Source organism: Gorilla gorilla, chromosome 3 (assembly GCF_029281585.2).
Source record: "Gorilla gorilla gorilla isolate KB3781 chromosome 3, NHGRI_mGorGor1-v2.1_pri, whole genome shotgun sequence".
NCBI lineage: Eukaryota > Metazoa > Chordata > Mammalia > Primates > Hominidae > Gorilla > Gorilla gorilla.
The window spans coordinates 114,835,424-114,851,608 of NC_073227.2; the positions used below are offsets into that span (position 1 = coordinate 114,835,424).

General features: G+C 37.6%; 1 protein-coding gene and 1 long non-coding RNA gene across 17 annotated transcripts in view; one reads left to right on the forward strand and one right to left on the reverse strand.

Moving 5' to 3' along the window:
* Positions 1–16,185, forward strand: part of PDLIM5 (PDZ and LIM domain 5) — a 216,555-nt gene that overhangs the window by 71,872 nt on the left and 128,498 nt on the right. For all 16 annotated transcript variants that reach the window (XM_055385648.2, XM_019025343.4, XM_019025345.4 and 13 more), the window contains exon 3: positions 8–159. In XM_055385648.2, the coding sequence (XP_055241623.2) occupies positions 8–159 (152 nt within the window). The remainder of the gene's footprint in view (positions 1–7; positions 160–16,185) is intronic.
* Positions 47–5,611, reverse strand: LOC134758344 (uncharacterized). Its single transcript, XR_010133430.1, has 2 exons — positions 5,481–5,611; positions 47–181 (listed from the first exon to the last, which is right to left on the reverse strand). It is a non-coding gene; the product is annotated as an uncharacterized lncRNA (long non-coding RNA).

Below are 16,185 nucleotides of genomic sequence, written 5' to 3' on the forward strand. Positions count from 1 at the left end.
ATTACAGCTAAAAGATGGCGGCAAGGCAGCCCAGGCAAATGTAAGAATAGGCGATGTGGTTCTCAGCATTGATGGAATAAATGCACAAGGAATGACTCATCTTGAAGCCCAGAATAAGATTAAGGGTTGTACAGGCTCTTTGAATATGACTCTGCAAAGGTAAGTTGCTTTTTGTTTGTCCCTGAAAGAGAAAACAACATTGAGGAATGTGTTTTTGTGTGTCTGACTCACGGTGTTAACTAAGACTCAGTTTCTGCTACCATCATTTCAGGTAAATAAAAAATATAATGGCTCTTAAATTGGATAATTAAGCAGCAAGAGAATTGCTGAAAGCTATGAGTTATTTCCCCATCAAAAGGCATGTATTCCCATACTAATAAAAATTGTGTGGGCCTGTAATCCCAGCACTTTGGAAGGCCAAGGCGGGAGGATTGGTTGAGCTAAGGAGTTTGAGACCAGCCTGGCCAATATAATGAGTCCTCGTCTCTACAAAACATAAAAAAATTAGCCAGGCGTGGTGGCGTGTGCCTGTAGTCCCAGCTATCCAGGAGGCTGAGGCAGGAGGATTGCTTGAGCCCAGGAGGTCGAGGTTGCATTAAGCTCTGATCATGCCACCGCACTCCAGTCTGGGTGACAGAATGAGACCCTGTCTCAAAAAAAAAAAAAAAAAAAAAAATTGTGTATACAGAGCTTCAGAGAATTCAGGAATTCTTGAAATTTCTCAATGGAGTGCAGGCTAAGAATTCTTTCTGTTAGGTAAAATTCTGAGCAGTATATTAAAGGGTATTCTTTTAGGATATGATTTGGCTTTCATTAGTTTGTCCTTTTCTCTTTTTTTTTTTCTGAGTAGAAAATTTTTAATAGAGTCATTTGAAGGCTGGACTTTTTGAACTTATTGCTTTCTAAAGTCACTCTGGCCTCAAATTATAAAATAATTAATCATCACATTGTTTATAATATATCAGGTATTTTGAGCATCCCATCATTTGAAACCTGCACCAAAATCATCTGGAGTGCTTGTTAAAAACACTGATGTCTGTACTGAATCCGAATTTCTGGAAGGAAAGACCAGGAGTTAATATTTGTTGAAGTTCTCTGTGGTTAGTATGACTTACAAAGTTTGATCACTGTAGTATCCTGGGCTGAAGGCAAGGGAGGAGAAAGAGGGAATGCAGAGTGATGGAAGGGTAGCTGTGAACCTTCAGCTTTATAATGAAGGTAGCTTGATCATATACGAGGTAGTTATGGAGATTTTAAGCAAATCTTGTTTTTGATGATTACAAAAAGTGTTCTGAATTCTATCAAATTTGGAAAACACCACTTTTTCTCCCTCCCCAATCTCTTCCGTAATTATATTGCATATAATTATCTTAGTCTTCCATAAATTATCATGCATATTATGAATCTTTAAGAGGGAAATAGGCTGGGCGCTGTGGCTCACGCCTGTAATCCCAGTACTTTGGGAGGCTGAGGTGGGTGGATCACCTGAGGTCAGAAGTTTGAGACCAGCCTGGCCAACATGGTGAAACCCAGTCTCTACTATAAATACAAAAATTAGATGGGTGTGGTGGTGCATGCCTGTAATCCTAGCTACTTGGGGGCTGAGGCAGGAGAATCACTTGAACTCTAGAGGCGGAGGTTGCAGTGAGCCAAGATCGTGCCACTGCACTCCAGCCTGGGCAACGGAGCGACACTCTGTCGCCCCACCCCCCAAAAAAATATTAAAAAAAAAAAGAGGGAAATAAAACCTGGTACCTTCCCAACATATTTGGCTATGGAACCTTTTTGTTGGAGCCTCTCCTAGGAGTCGTGTTTTGTGAAAAACACTTAGGCAGTGCTTCTCTGCTTTTTGCTACTGCTGTCCTAGGTGATTGCTAGTGAAAGGATTTCTATAGGATAAATTATATTTACCTGAGTATCAATTTGGTATTAAAACTGAATAGGAAATTGTTTTTGCAAACTTTGACTTAGACATACAGATCTATTTTGAGGTATTATGACTTTCTAAGCAGTTTCCTCTTTAGGGTCTTTTTAAAAAACTTAGAGAAATTCTTTTCAGTGGGACTGCTGAATCAATGTTTATATGTATTTTAAATTTTGATAGGCTATTAGCTATACATTTTAATGCGTAGGAAAGTAGTCAATAAGAAAAGTAATTGGTTATAAAAAAATTTGTTTCATTAGTATTCTTCTGTTCTCTATATTGAGACATGTAACATGAAAGTTGTTACTAATCAAATGAAAGTAAAGTCATTTTTAATTTACCAAGTATGAATTTTGAAGGGAAATCAAGAGGTCAAGAAGCTTAACTTGTTTGAGATATCAAGAAAGCAAAACAAATAGAGATGATGACAGGCTGTTTTACACATTCTAAAACTGAAAGTTTATTTAAGGGTATGAGCTCTTTCATGGGTTGCGTACAATTTCTTTCATACCAGCCTGCTTGTTTTCACATTGTGCTGCTTATTTTATGACCCAGGAACCAGAATCTTATTTTCTATTGAAAACACTTCTGAGCCCCATAAGAATAGATAAAAACCAGATGTTGCGCTGTTTGGATGCCTTTCCAATTTATGTAATCTGCTACTGATTCTAATAAAGATTATTTAAGGCTGCTTAAATACAGAATCTGACAAACCAACTTACAAAATTGACTTGTTATAAACATTTGAGTATACTACTTAATCATATCTTCATATTTCTAAATAATAGACATTCAAGGACCCAAACTATTGGGGAGTATTTTAGAGTCCCATTGTTATTCATTGGCGTTCTCTTCAAGTTTTTGAACAGTTCTTGTGTTAGGTAATGTCAGCCTGTTTTGATAGAGTGTGTGGTTAACAAAATTCGTAGTATAACATTGACAGTGCTACTGAAGAAATACTTTTGCCTTTTAAGGAAAAAAATACAACTTTGAAGAGTTATCTTTGATTCTTTTCTATACCAGGACCATTCTTTCCTTAAGTTTTCTCTCTTATATCAAAGTAAGTATGTTTTCCAAGTTTGAACAGCATTTCTTTCTTTTTTTTTTTTTTGAGACTGAATCTCGCTCTGTCGCCCAGGCTGGAGTGCAGTGGCACCATCTCAGCTCACTGCAACCTCCACCTCCCAGGTTCAAGGGATTCCCCTACCTCAGCCTCCCGAGTTGCTGGGATTACAGGCGCATGTCACCATTCCTGGCTGATTTTTTTGTATTTTCAGTAGAGATGGAGTTTCGTCATGTTGTCCAGGCTGGTCTCGAGCTCCTGACCTCAAGTGATCCACCTGCCTCGGCCTCCCAAAGTGCTGGAATTACAGGCATGAGCCATTGCGCCCGGCCTGAACAGCATTCTTTTTTTTTTTTTTTTTTTTGAGACAGAGTCTCATACTGTCACCCGGGCTGAAGTGCAATGGCACAATCTCAGCTCACTGCACCCTCCACCTCCCAGGTTCAAGCAATTCTCCTGCCTCAGCCTCCCAAGTAGCTGAGACTAAAGGCACGCATCACCACGCCCAGCTAATTTTTGTATTTTTAGTAGAGACAGGGTTTCACCATGTTGGCCAGGATGGTCTTGATCTCTTGACCCCGTGATCTGCCCGCCTTGTCCTCCCAAAGTGCTGGTATTACAGGCATGAGCCACCACGCCTGGCCCTGAACAGCATTCTTAATTGTCCTCTGGTCAGTTCTTCATTCCACTTCTCACCAACCAGATTACTCTGAATTCTTCCAAACTAAGTTACCTACAAGAGTACTTTTTCAGTGAACTCTTCCCTTCATAAACTTGAAGTTTTCTGCATGAATATATACTACTATCATTTACAGACTTGTCTTAGTCCAGTTTCCTAGAGCAGAGTCTGAGATGGGGATTCTTGTGCAAGTGGTACAGTAAGGGATTCCTTTAAGGAAAGGAGTGAGTGAAACAGGGTTGGGAAGCAGAAGAAACTGAGATGAGCAAAGGTGTGATTTCAGGGGACCAGCTTCGCTTGATCCAGCAGGAAACTTGGGAACAAAATTGCACTGCAGAGTGAGTCTGTCTTGCCTTGAGGCAATGAAACTGGGCTTTTGTACTCCCTTCCTTGTATTTGTTAGTTATTAGCTGTCAGCTGCCCTGGAAGTATGTTGTGTGAGTAAACAGAGAAGAGGGCTAGGAGGTAGCTTATATTGCTTCCAAAGAAAGTTACTGGTGTGAACCATTAGAAGCAATGGAAGAAACACCTGGGGAATTGGTGTACCAAACCATTAGAAGGGTTCCAGGAGATCTAAGCTGGGCACAGACAACAGCACGTGCTGTGGGATTCTATCCAGACTAATCCCTCTGCTCAGAAGGTCGTGTTCTTTGTAATCGAGTCCTCCTCACATTGTCCTCTCCAGATCACCACCACTCATCACTGAATGCCCTTTCTTCCATTTAGGATAGGTTTCTCACCATCCTTCTCTTGCCTTTATGTCCTCTCATGAAATTCATTTCATCTGAAATGCCCACCACCTGTTCACTGCCAGTGCATGCCTTCACATCCACTAAACCCAAATTGAGTGTCTCCTGCCCACAGTCTGTTCCTACTATCGCACCTCACTCCTTTTTCCCCTTCTGAACTTGTATGAAATAGTTTATGCCATTCAGTTCAGCGTCTAATTATACACTAGGTATAATCAGGAATAACAAGGGCAATTCCACGAATCTTATACAAATAAACCTAATTAGCTAATAGTCATACCTAGCACTGCCTATGTTATTTACTAATTATTCCGTGTATATTAGTCGTGGTTCTCCAAGAAGACTCTTTAAGAGCAAAAACCATGTTTTTTTTTACTCTATTTGTATTTGATAGCATCTTGTATAGTAGTCTGTTTTTGATAGGCACCAGTATTATTTCCCAAAGTAGGAATCATTTATCTATTTCACTAATATTTTCTGAACTCTTACTATGTGCCGGGCACTGTTATAGATTTTGGGGACATAGCAGTGAACAAACCAAACAAAAATCTCTGCTTTCATAGTACTGACATTTTAGAGGACTGAGACAGATAATAAACAAGTAAGCAGAATATGTAATATATCTCGTGTGGATATATTACACAGAATATTATAGGGAAAAATAAAGCATGTGAGGGAGCACCTTCTCACTTGGGGTACTCATGCCCAGATATCCAATAACCTTCTCACTGTGGCTTTCCTTACCACCCTATTTTAAACTGCAGTTTCCCAGGGAATTGCATGAGTATCCAAAGCAGAGCGAAGAGCCAGTGTGGTGGCCCTCTGTCAGGGAGGCTGGTATAGCCAAACAGAGTGAGTGAAGGCAGACTGGTTAGAAGTAAGGTCAGAGAGGTAGCAGGAAGGGAGTAGAAGTGGCGAGAACTTGTAGGGCCTTGTGGGTCATTGCCTTGTTTGCAATCAAGTTTAAGTTTTCCAGGGCCTATGAAAACATTGTGAGAAAGCTCTGGAAAGTTATAGCTGGTTGGCCAGGGATCTAGAGCAGGGTTTTGGAGAGAAATAACTTACAGTCACGGAAAGGAAGGCCAAAGGAAGGAGCAGGCCAGGTCTCCCCCAACTCAATAGTGGTGGCACTGCCTTTTCCTGCTAGCACTGTAGAAACACTGGATGAGGACCACTGCTGCCCAAATTCTGCTCTCCTCCACCTAAGAATTCCCAGGGAGAGAACAAAACCCAGTTTTTGTTTTTGAAAAGAAAATTACCAGTAATTTTGTTTTGTTAATTTTTTTGCATTGAATATTATTCTTATATATCCACTAATTTTTTTTTTTTTTTTTTTTTTTGAGACGGAGTCTCGCTCTGTCGCCCAGGCTGGAGTGCAGTGGCGCGATCTCGGCTCACTGCAAGCTCCACCTCCCGGGTTCACGCCATTCTCCTGCCTCAGCCTCCCGCGCAGCTGGGACTACAGGCGCCCGCCACCACGCCCGGCTAATTTTGTGTATTTTTTAGTAGAGACGGGGTTTCACTGTGTTAGCCAGGATGGTCTCGATCTCCTGACCTCGTGATCCGCCCGCCTCGGCCTCCCAAAGTGCTGGGATTACAGGCGTGAGCCACCGCGCCCGGCCATATCCACTAATTTTTAAGAAAATATACGTGTATATTCAAAATTTGGTTTCATTTTTAGGCCCAACCTCAATATCTTAAAATAGGATTTAGATAAGAAAAAGTAAGATAAAGATACTTGCTTGAGTCGGGTGGTTTTGTAGCTGTTATTTATGTCTACTTTAATTTGGGGGCATATAATAAAGCAAACACATTTTCTTTCTATGATATCCTAAAAAATAAGACTTGACTCAGTATACTCTGCATTTCTAATGAACATAAAAGTGTGAATGGTTTTATTTTGATTTGTCTTTTATCGTTGAAAAAATTGGAAAAAACATATTTTTTTCCTGGCCGTGAAACTAATTCTAGGAGTACTGCAACTGAACTATAAAAAATTCTATTTAAAATTATTTTTACTCTTGGGGAAGTCAGGCAAATAACAGTGCTTATTTTTAAATGTCAAATGTGTTTGCCTATGATTTTGATCCAAATCAAAGTGGATCATTTTTAAAAATTACATTATTTCAGTTGATACAAGAAGAAAATTACTTTCAAAAGCTTCGATGTCTAATTAAACTATTAATTGTATTAGAACTGGTTTCTATGAAAAAGGTTTTTAACTGTTCCATTTATTTCAGTAGTTAGCTACATAGTAGGACATAGATAAACTTGTTACATGCTTATTGTATGATTTAGGGCTAGTGGCTAAACTACTGGGCCTTAATTTTCTTGACTATAAAATGAGGTCATGGGTGATTTCTAAATTCCCTTTTTGTAATAAAAATAGTGGTTCTTGTTCTGGTTTTTCAACTGTAAATGGATAAGTTCCCTAGAGCTTGCTATTAGATCAAACCAACTTAAGTTTGCTTATTTTGGCTGAGAGAATCAGGAAATTGGACTTTCTTCATTGGAGTTATCTTAAACTGTGCCAGGTTAACAAAGTGACTTGTACTGTTCTGCTCACTTTAAGGTGAAAGGTAGGTCAGATGGGTATGCAAGCATCATTTATTCATCAGAAAATACAGTACTATATATTTTTATTCTTATTTTATGTTGTTAAATTAATCCTCTTGGAATCACAGAATATGTATGTATATATATATATATATATATATAGTTTTTCTACTCTTCCTTGTTTTTATATTACTAGTAGTGGCATGTCTGTGGTTTTTTAAAATTTTTGTTTCTTGTTCTTCAAACTTCATTTACTGTATAACTTGTTATGATTGGAAGTGAAAGACCTAGAAGAATTGAGTTTTGAAAAATATTGATGTACTACTCTTTCTGCCTTCCCCTTCTTCTTCATCCTTCAAACAACAAAAAGATTGCCAGAGGTCCAAATACTGCTGCTAATGAATGACATATCGGAGTAATTTAATAGGTACATTGGATTATAAGAGAAAAGAAGAAGTAGCTGTTGTACCAGACTGAAGCTATTAGCCATCTTTTGTCTCATTTTAATGGGTTGTTTAATATCCCATTACTGTTAGCTTTATGGGTTCAACTCTGCTGTTTCTTTCACCAATAGAATAGAGGCAGGAGTTTAGAAAGTACTTTTTTCAATCGAAGTTTTCAGTTCTCTATCTGGGACATTTCAGTTCATGTGAATTAAAAGATATTTAGTTAGATTTTTTTTCTTTTAATAATTGGAGTTTCACATCATCCCATTTGAAGTTACTTTTTTTTTTCTTCTTTGGTATTTCACGTACTTTTCTAGTGTTTATTCTTCAGTTTAGCTTTTAGTACTTCTTCTTTGCTTATTTGTTTTTAATTCTTAGGTTGGAGGATGACAGTTTTTCAGAAGGACTAAGTCTGATTGATTATGTCCCCCATCCATCATTAAAATTAGAAATGCTGCTTAGGAATGGGAAAGAGGAAAAACATGTATTGACATGCTTTGTGAATTTTTTTTTTCTTACATATATCATTAAATTCTTATATCAATCCATTGAGGAAGAAGTTAGCCTATTTCAGGTGAATATATAATGCCTTAGAGGTATCCAATCTTTTGGATTCCTTGGGCCACATTGGAAGAGGAGTGGTTTTGGGCCACACATACAATATGCTAATACTAGCGATAGCTGATGAGCTTAAAGTAATCACAAAAAAAAACTCATAATGTTTTAAGAAAGTTTACAAATTTGTGTTGGGCTGCATTCAAAGCCATCCTGGGCCACATGCAGCCTGTGGGCCATGGGTTGGACAAGCCTGGCTAGAGAGTTTGTGTGATTTGCCTAACAAACTCAGATCAGTTCATAGCTTATGCCCTCCTTACTTTCTTTGCTGTGGCAAAGGACTTAATGACTAGTCTCCTAGTATATATTTGATAAGATGGGATAGATGCATAATAGGGGTCACTCTTCCTCTACTTATAAGCAACTGCATCTCTGCTAAAAAGTACTTTTCATTTTTTACTCTCCCCTGTCAGTATTCTGTAATAAAAATTATACCTAAATTATTTTCTGTGTGCTTTAAAAAGACCCTATATGTTAGAGTGAAAGGAAAAGGGGGGAAAAAGCTTATAGGTTAATGGGCCACTAGATAGAAACATTCGTTTGGATACTGACTTGTGTGTATGGTTTCCCGTCCTAAGCCAGAAAGTCATCTTTTATTTTTCTCTTCCAAATTTATAACCCTATTGACTATATTTGCTAGTTCATTCCTATGCTTCTATGTATGCATTCTGTGAGTAACTAAAAATTCAGGAATTTTTAAAAAAATATGTTTTATATGGCTGACTGCCATAACTACTACTTGAGATCATCATTACAGCAGTTACTACTGTTACTACTTGAGCCATCATTCCAACAGTTACTACTGTTACTCCTTTAGACCATCATTATGAGACTGAATGAAGGGACGGACGAACGTAGAAATGAAAACTTTAGACAAAAGTAACTATTTTAAAGGAAAGGCTAGCATGGGGAAGAAGAGAGAAGGAGAAAAGGGCTCCCTGCTTCTGGTGAGCAAAGGCAGCCGCCTAAGCTTCTACAGCCCTTGGTATTTATTGGGTAACAAGGGCAGGGAGGAGGAGGTAACAATTAGTCAGCTGCTTAATCCATCACAGGTTCATATTGTTACTAACAGGCTTCAGTTATGCCTAATCATAAGAAACACTTGCGCCTGGGTCGTGACTGCCCTCAGCAATCCTTCTGGGTGGCAGACGCAGTTTGTCAGTTTGCCAACATTCTGCATTTATGACAGTTTGCTGCTTACTCATATAGCCTCCAGTGGTATACTGAGTTGATCACAACCCTCACTCTTTTGGCCTCCAACAGTTTTAGGGGCCAGGCACTGTGGCTCATGCCTGTAATTCCAGAACTTTGGGAGGCCGTGGTGGGCAGATCATTTGAGGTCAGGAGTTCAAGACCAGCCTGACCAACATGGTGAAACCCCGTCTCTACTAAAAATACAGAAAAATATTTAGTAGGGTGCGGTGGTACGCGTCTGTATTCCAGCTATTGGGGAGGGTGAGGCAGGAGAATTACTTGAGCCCGGGAGGCAGAGGTTGCAGTGAGCTGAGATCGCACCACTGCACTCCAGCCTGGGCGACAGAGTGAGACTCCGTCTCAAAAAAAGAAAATATGTTTTAGGGACTGTTTCGTCAACATCACACGCACTGGAAGAGACCATAATTGTAAATCAACAAATCAATCAGCAGACATAGAAAATAAGTATTTATCTTATATATCTCTTTTTCTTCAATTCAGTAGGCCTTAAAGATTGTTGGAAATGGACTTGAAGGCTCAATTTAATTCTGAATAGTCTGTGGCAGTTTGACAATAAACAGATCTGATAAATATGGGTTGGTTAGGGTGTATTTTGTATTGTGAAATTCTTCACTTTGACTTTACATCTTGAAAGTTTTTTTTTTTAACATATGAAAGTCTTATTTATTTCTCTGAAGGAAAACTTACTTCAATCTATACTCCTTTGGGAAAACAATCCCAGGAATAATATGTTTAAAGATCTGTTTAGTTTTAAATCTTTAAAAATTTTTTTGGATCACACCTAAAATAGTCTTTGCAAAATGAAATTTTAATATGTAGAATTTTTAAGGTCCATGAAATAGAGATGTAAAGAAGGTGAATGGCACCAGCATTGGCTTTGAAATTAGGCAAACTTGATCCAAATCCTGGTCTCACCATTTCCTGGCTATGTGACCTTAGGCAGGTTATGTAACTGAGTTTCAGTTAACCACTTGTACCTGCCTTCTAGGGCTTTTACACAGGTTGAATGAAATAGCCTTTGTAAAGAACCTAGGACATAATAAAGATGAGTTTTCTCTCTTCCTATTTCTCTCTTCAGTTAATAAGTGAGTATTAGTACGGTATCCATTGTAAAGTACTTCTAGAGGACCATATTTGTTTTGTTTCTTGGCAACAAAAATGGGTGTGGCTGAGGGAAAGAGGGAGAAACTGAGAGAGGGAAGTCAGTAGGTCATTACCTGACAAAGTCAAAAAGATAATGATGCAAGATTTAGAAGAGAGGATTGCTTAGTCAAATGAGTGATTTTGGATCATGTAGATGTAATTAAAGCTTTTTCGAAGAGTATAGTGGATGCAAACATGTTTACTGCCAGCTAATTACTGCTTTGGTTCAAAATTATTGTCTAAACCAATAATTTATGGCCCATCTGGCAGGAAAGATAGTGGCAGCAAAGAGAAACCTGTACACACCTAGTCTTGTTTATTCTGCTAACTCCTCGTGTTCATCTTAGAGGAACGATGCAAATGTAGTTCTTCTTTACTGTGGGTTAAGTCAGAAAGACAAACAAAAGTGTGAGTTTTTTCTCTCATTTTATATTCATGTATATTCCCTTTAAAGTAATTTTCTGAGTAACATATTAAAATCAAGTAAAATTACTAACTTTTGGAACATGTTTTTCTGATACTTTTAGAATAAATTTTCTTTTAAAACCCTCCCTCAGCACTACCATTTATTACTGAGGTTTAAAATTTCATAATGTTCATTAAATTTAAAAATTTGGACTTTTCCTTCAGATTTACATTATGACTAGCAGCCATAAGAGGTGGACATAAAGAGATTTATAATCTTTGCCCTTAAAGAATTTATAATCTCTTTATTGAGATTGGAAGAGATAGAATATGCTACAGGGGTTCAAAGGAGAGTTAAAGATCCCATTCTAATGGAAAGCCTTTGCGGAGATGCAGAAACCTGGGCTAGGCTTTGAAGAATGAGGTTAAATGAAATAGCATATGTAAAGAGCCTAGGACATAATAAGGATAAGTTTTCTCTCCTTTCTTCCTATTTCCCTCCTCAGTTGATAAGTATTAGTATGGAATCCATTGTAAAGTACTTCAAGAATATCATATTTGTTTTGTTTCTTGGCAACAAAATGGGTGTGACTGAGGGAAAGAGGGAGAAACAGAGAGGGAAGTCAGGTAGGTAGTCGGGTAGTCAAGACTACTTGACTTCCCTGACTTCCCTCTCTCTGTTTCATATTCAGATGGAGGAATATCCTCTTGAAGTAGTATGGAGATGACAAATCCCCAAGCAAATGTTGACCAACTGGAAATAGAGATAAGAATGAAAGAAAAGTGAAGTCAGAATACTAAGCCTTGCAGGGTCTTAGACACTGAAGTATTATTGAAAGCTTTATCAGAAAAGTGACATTTTCAGGACCATATTTTGTAAGACTGCTTGGAAAGAGGTGGAGAGAGACCAGAGGCAGGGAGACTAGTCAGGCAAGTATTGCAGTAACCTGGCTTAGTGACGGCTTGAAATAGAAAGCAGGAGAAATTAGAGAAGTGAGAACTGAGCAGTGCTTCTGTAAGCCACAGTCGTGTTCTGGATAGATGTAGAATGAGGGAAGAGTCAGAAGTATCTCAGGATTTTAGCCTGCTTAGGCCCAGGCTCAGTGTTCTGCCCCTTTCACCTTCCTCTTGCTCTTCTGCTCACTGAAGTCTGGCTTTGCTCCTGTCATGTTACTGAACCTGTTTCTCACTAAGATGTATTACAGATTCTGCAAGTTCAATGTGGGCAAAACTAAGCTCTATGCCTTGTCTCACAAATTTGTGTCTCCTGCTGCTGCACTTGGTGAAAGGCCCCACCATTCACCCCATTATCCAGATCAAAAAGACGCCTTCCTTGCCTGAACCTCCCACTTTCACCTGTAGCCACCTGTTCATTAGCCTTTGTATAGATGTCTCAAAACAGACTAGGAATAGAGTAGAGGAAATTAGTATGGCATCACAGCATGGTGGTGGAGAGAGACCCAGGTCCTAGTCATTATGCTTATATCTTGAACGAAAATGTTTAAGATTCTTGTTTCAGCATATACTAATTAAACACTTGCTGTGTGGATCGCTGGGGATAGAAAGGAAGTTCTCATACCTGCTGTGGAGCTCACAGTGCTGGGCACTGGCTTCTAACCTTACATAAGGTCCTCTTTTTTTTTTTTTTTTTTTTTTTTTAATGTCAAGTGTTTTATGGACAACCCTTCCCCCACCACATTAAGATAGTAATTGTATTTTTAGTAGCTGGAGATTTTATAAATATTGTATTGCAGTTTTAAATGAAGATGTAGATTTTCTACTTTGATATGCAATAATCTACATTTATTTAAAAATCCAAATATATTGAAGATTTATGCAGACTTCATTCATGGATCACTGGTAAAAACTTAAAACTGTGTGCTAGTTACCTCCAGCTGCCTCAGGTATAGCTTTATATGAGTTGGGACGCACAGACCAAAAATATTTTAAGCCATCTGGAGGTAGAGACAGGGAAGCAGAGATACTCGCAGGGAGGGAGAGACTGAGGAGAGACAGCATGAGGGTGAGGAGTGTAGCAGAGATAGAAAATCCCAGGCTGGAAGACAGCTGAAGGAGTAACATGAGAAGATTCTCCTGGCCACATCTGTGTATTAGCAGATTAAAAGGAGCCTGATTCTATGACATTGGATTCCACCAAGTTAACTTCACCTTTATTGTCATTTTAAAAATAAAAATAGCTTAATTTCAGTTTTAAAATGAGAAGTACTCAATATTTCCTGGATGAAAAGGAGTAGCTGAATAAAATGTGGCATGCTCACAAATTAAGTGGTTACAGAGTCATACCCAACCCTTCAAAAGCAGAAACAATATGTATTTATTCATTACCTACTCCAGTGCCTACCACCATGGCTTAGATGTAGTCATAGAAGATACCAAATATATATTTATTGCTTTGAGTTGTAGAGTATGCCACTTTTATAAATATGGCAATTTTTGCTACTGTTGCCTGATAAATTTAGAAATCATTTACAAGTTATTAGTGAGGTAAATAGTGACAAGCTGGTCATTGTCCTTTAGTTAATGGCAGCAGTCTCCTTAGAGTTCCAGATAAACATTTTTGTCCATAGCTCAAGGAATTTTTGAAAGGATTGAAATTCAAGTCATTCCCAACTGTTTTCCAGTGGCTGTTGTTGCTATTATAGTCTCAAAGACTGAAATAGCTTAGGCTTTATGTGAGTTGAAAAGTACATGGGAGTGATTGGCCATGCAAAACACGGCAGAGTATTTACACTGTCAAATTCTTTTGTTTAATGTATTTTAAAGCCTGCATTTTCATTGTAAGTCAGCTTTAAAATAGGTTTTCAAATATTACTAGTCCTACCTAATAACTTCTTTTTACCTGCCGTGATCCCTGTTAATACTCTTTCTCTGAAATTGAAATGTGGATGAAAAATGGTCTTTCATTCTTTTTTTTTTTTGTTTATGAACTTTTAATTTCTTGGGTAATACAGTAAGGGTTCATTTCCACATCACAGTAAAATTCACAGGGAATAATCCTGCATTCAAATACCTCTCTTACAGTCAAGTCTGCCTTTATCTTGGCTGTTCTGGCTGAAGTTTATAGCACTTTTTCCTGTTACAATGAATGTGAGGGACTTTCCAGGTTCTTTTGTTTTACTGGAATTAGGCTTTGAAATAATAGGTTATTTATTAGTCCAGAATGTTTTCTTATCCTGAGAATTTCTGGTACACAAATTATTCTTAAAACAGAAAAGTATTTTTATGTTTTGAAAGAAAAATTTTACATTTGAAGAGGATTTAAATAAATAAATTATAACAATATTCTTGATTCCAAGAACTTTAGATAATAGTATTTCTTCTGAGATATGAGAGAAAAAGTGTTCAAGTTGTTAGGGAAGCAGCTTGTTTTTTAGTGCATAGTAGGAATTTAGTAAGTAAAGCATATTAAAGAAAAAGGAACTTAAACACTTTAAATTGTTACCTCTAAGAAGTTACTGAGGTAGGAACTTTATGTTCATTAGTCGTGTAATCTTAATAGCAACTTATTATGGCAGATATTATCATCCTACTTTACAGAGAGTTAAGTAAGTACTTCAGAGTCACACAACTTGTAAGTAAATAAGCCAGAGTTCAATCTCAGATTTCTCTCTTAATGTAATGATTTGTCTGCACACATCTTTTTAAGTACAGGAATTTTAAAGTATTTTTATTGCTCAGTAATTATAAATACTTCTTCTCTAAAAGTTGTTTTGCTTTTCCAAATACAACACAGTAAGAATTTTCGCCATTAAATTTATTTCATAGGAGACAGAGAAAGGGGCAGTTATGAAGACATTTGTTTGATATTCCAGTCATTTCAAATGCCATGGAAACTTCTAGCAAGGAGTCAACCCTGTTAAGAGTATTAACAGGGATCACATATTTTAAAATTCTTTGAAAATGTTTGCTTTATTAGTAGCTTACAAAATATTCCAGTATCAGTATTACCTCATTCATTTCCTTAGCAGCTCCAGTGTGTGCATTCTCTGAATACTAATTAAAGTAGCTTTAATATGATCTTCATCTGTGAAACAGTTTTTTAGTTGAATTAAAATGCATGGTTAAGTTTGAGTATTGAGAACAGACTTCATAAATTCATAGCATTTTAGAGTTTGAAGCAACTCCAGCTATTAACCAGCAGAGCCCTTTATCTTTATTTATGATTCAAACTTTCATTTTGATTTGTGTAAAAGATTGCCTACTGTGACAGCTCTGTGACAACTCTGTCACAGTAGTGACACAGGAATTGGAGTTGTGTGGTGGAGGAGGGAAGGAAGAACAGATTGGTATTAACCTGTGGTCTTAACCTTTCCACCCTGTTGACCTTGCTCTGCTGCTTTCTCCATCTATTTTGTGGACTAATTACAATGTTCTTTTAGATATCTCATCAGTCAGTATCTTATGCTGAGACTGGGAAATTCTGGATTTAGTGGTAAATTGGTTTATAGCAAATACCATAACTATTAAAGAAACCAGCATGTTTTCCATTTTCTGTAACCTTTTCTTATACTTTCTTTAAGATGTTTATTTTCCTGAATTTCTTTCTTTCTTTAGAGCCTCAAAATCCCTCCACTTGATTCTAGGGTGCCAAAATATCCTCTCTCAACTGTACATATGTGGAGCTTGAATAAACCTTATGTAACTGAATTACAGAAATTGGAAAAGTGTTGATGTAATGACAGACTGGGATGAATGATGATGGTAGGAGAGAGCAGAGTAGCATTGTTTAGTCACTGGAAGTTTGAGATTATGAAAAGGAAGAATTTTTAAAACTAAGGACAGTGATAAAGTTTGCTGGGATCTTCAAGAAGAGAGATCCTAGTTTAGAGGGATTCCATGATTAAAAGACAGGGCAAGTAATAAGTTAGTACAAGTACTCAGTTTTCCCAGGAATCAGATGAGATGAGCTGGACTGGAGGTTGGGATCAAACATAGATTAGGAAAAGAAGCTTGAAAGGATTGTACAAACCTTAGTAATATGTGAATAAGTAACAAGATGAACAGAGTTCCCCAAGAGTACTTATATGTGTCTATGTATAATATATATGTGTCTATTTATAATATGTAATTCATACCCTGAATTCATTTGCAGTGTAGAAAAACTGTTACATGTGCTTTAGGCTGAACTTGTCGGCTAAAGAGGACTTATATGGGAAATGGAAGAATGCAGAAGAGGATTGGGGCCACAGAGGCCATGATATATGAAGGAAAAAAAACACCGTCTTTTCCTCATTTCTTTTCTTCCTCTCTTCTGTAGGCATTTATTTAACTACAGTGGTATGCCAGGTCTACGGTAGGATTAGGGAATAGGTAGATAAAAGAAATGCATCTCTCAGTTCAAGAAGCTCTTAATGGAAAGAAACAGACAT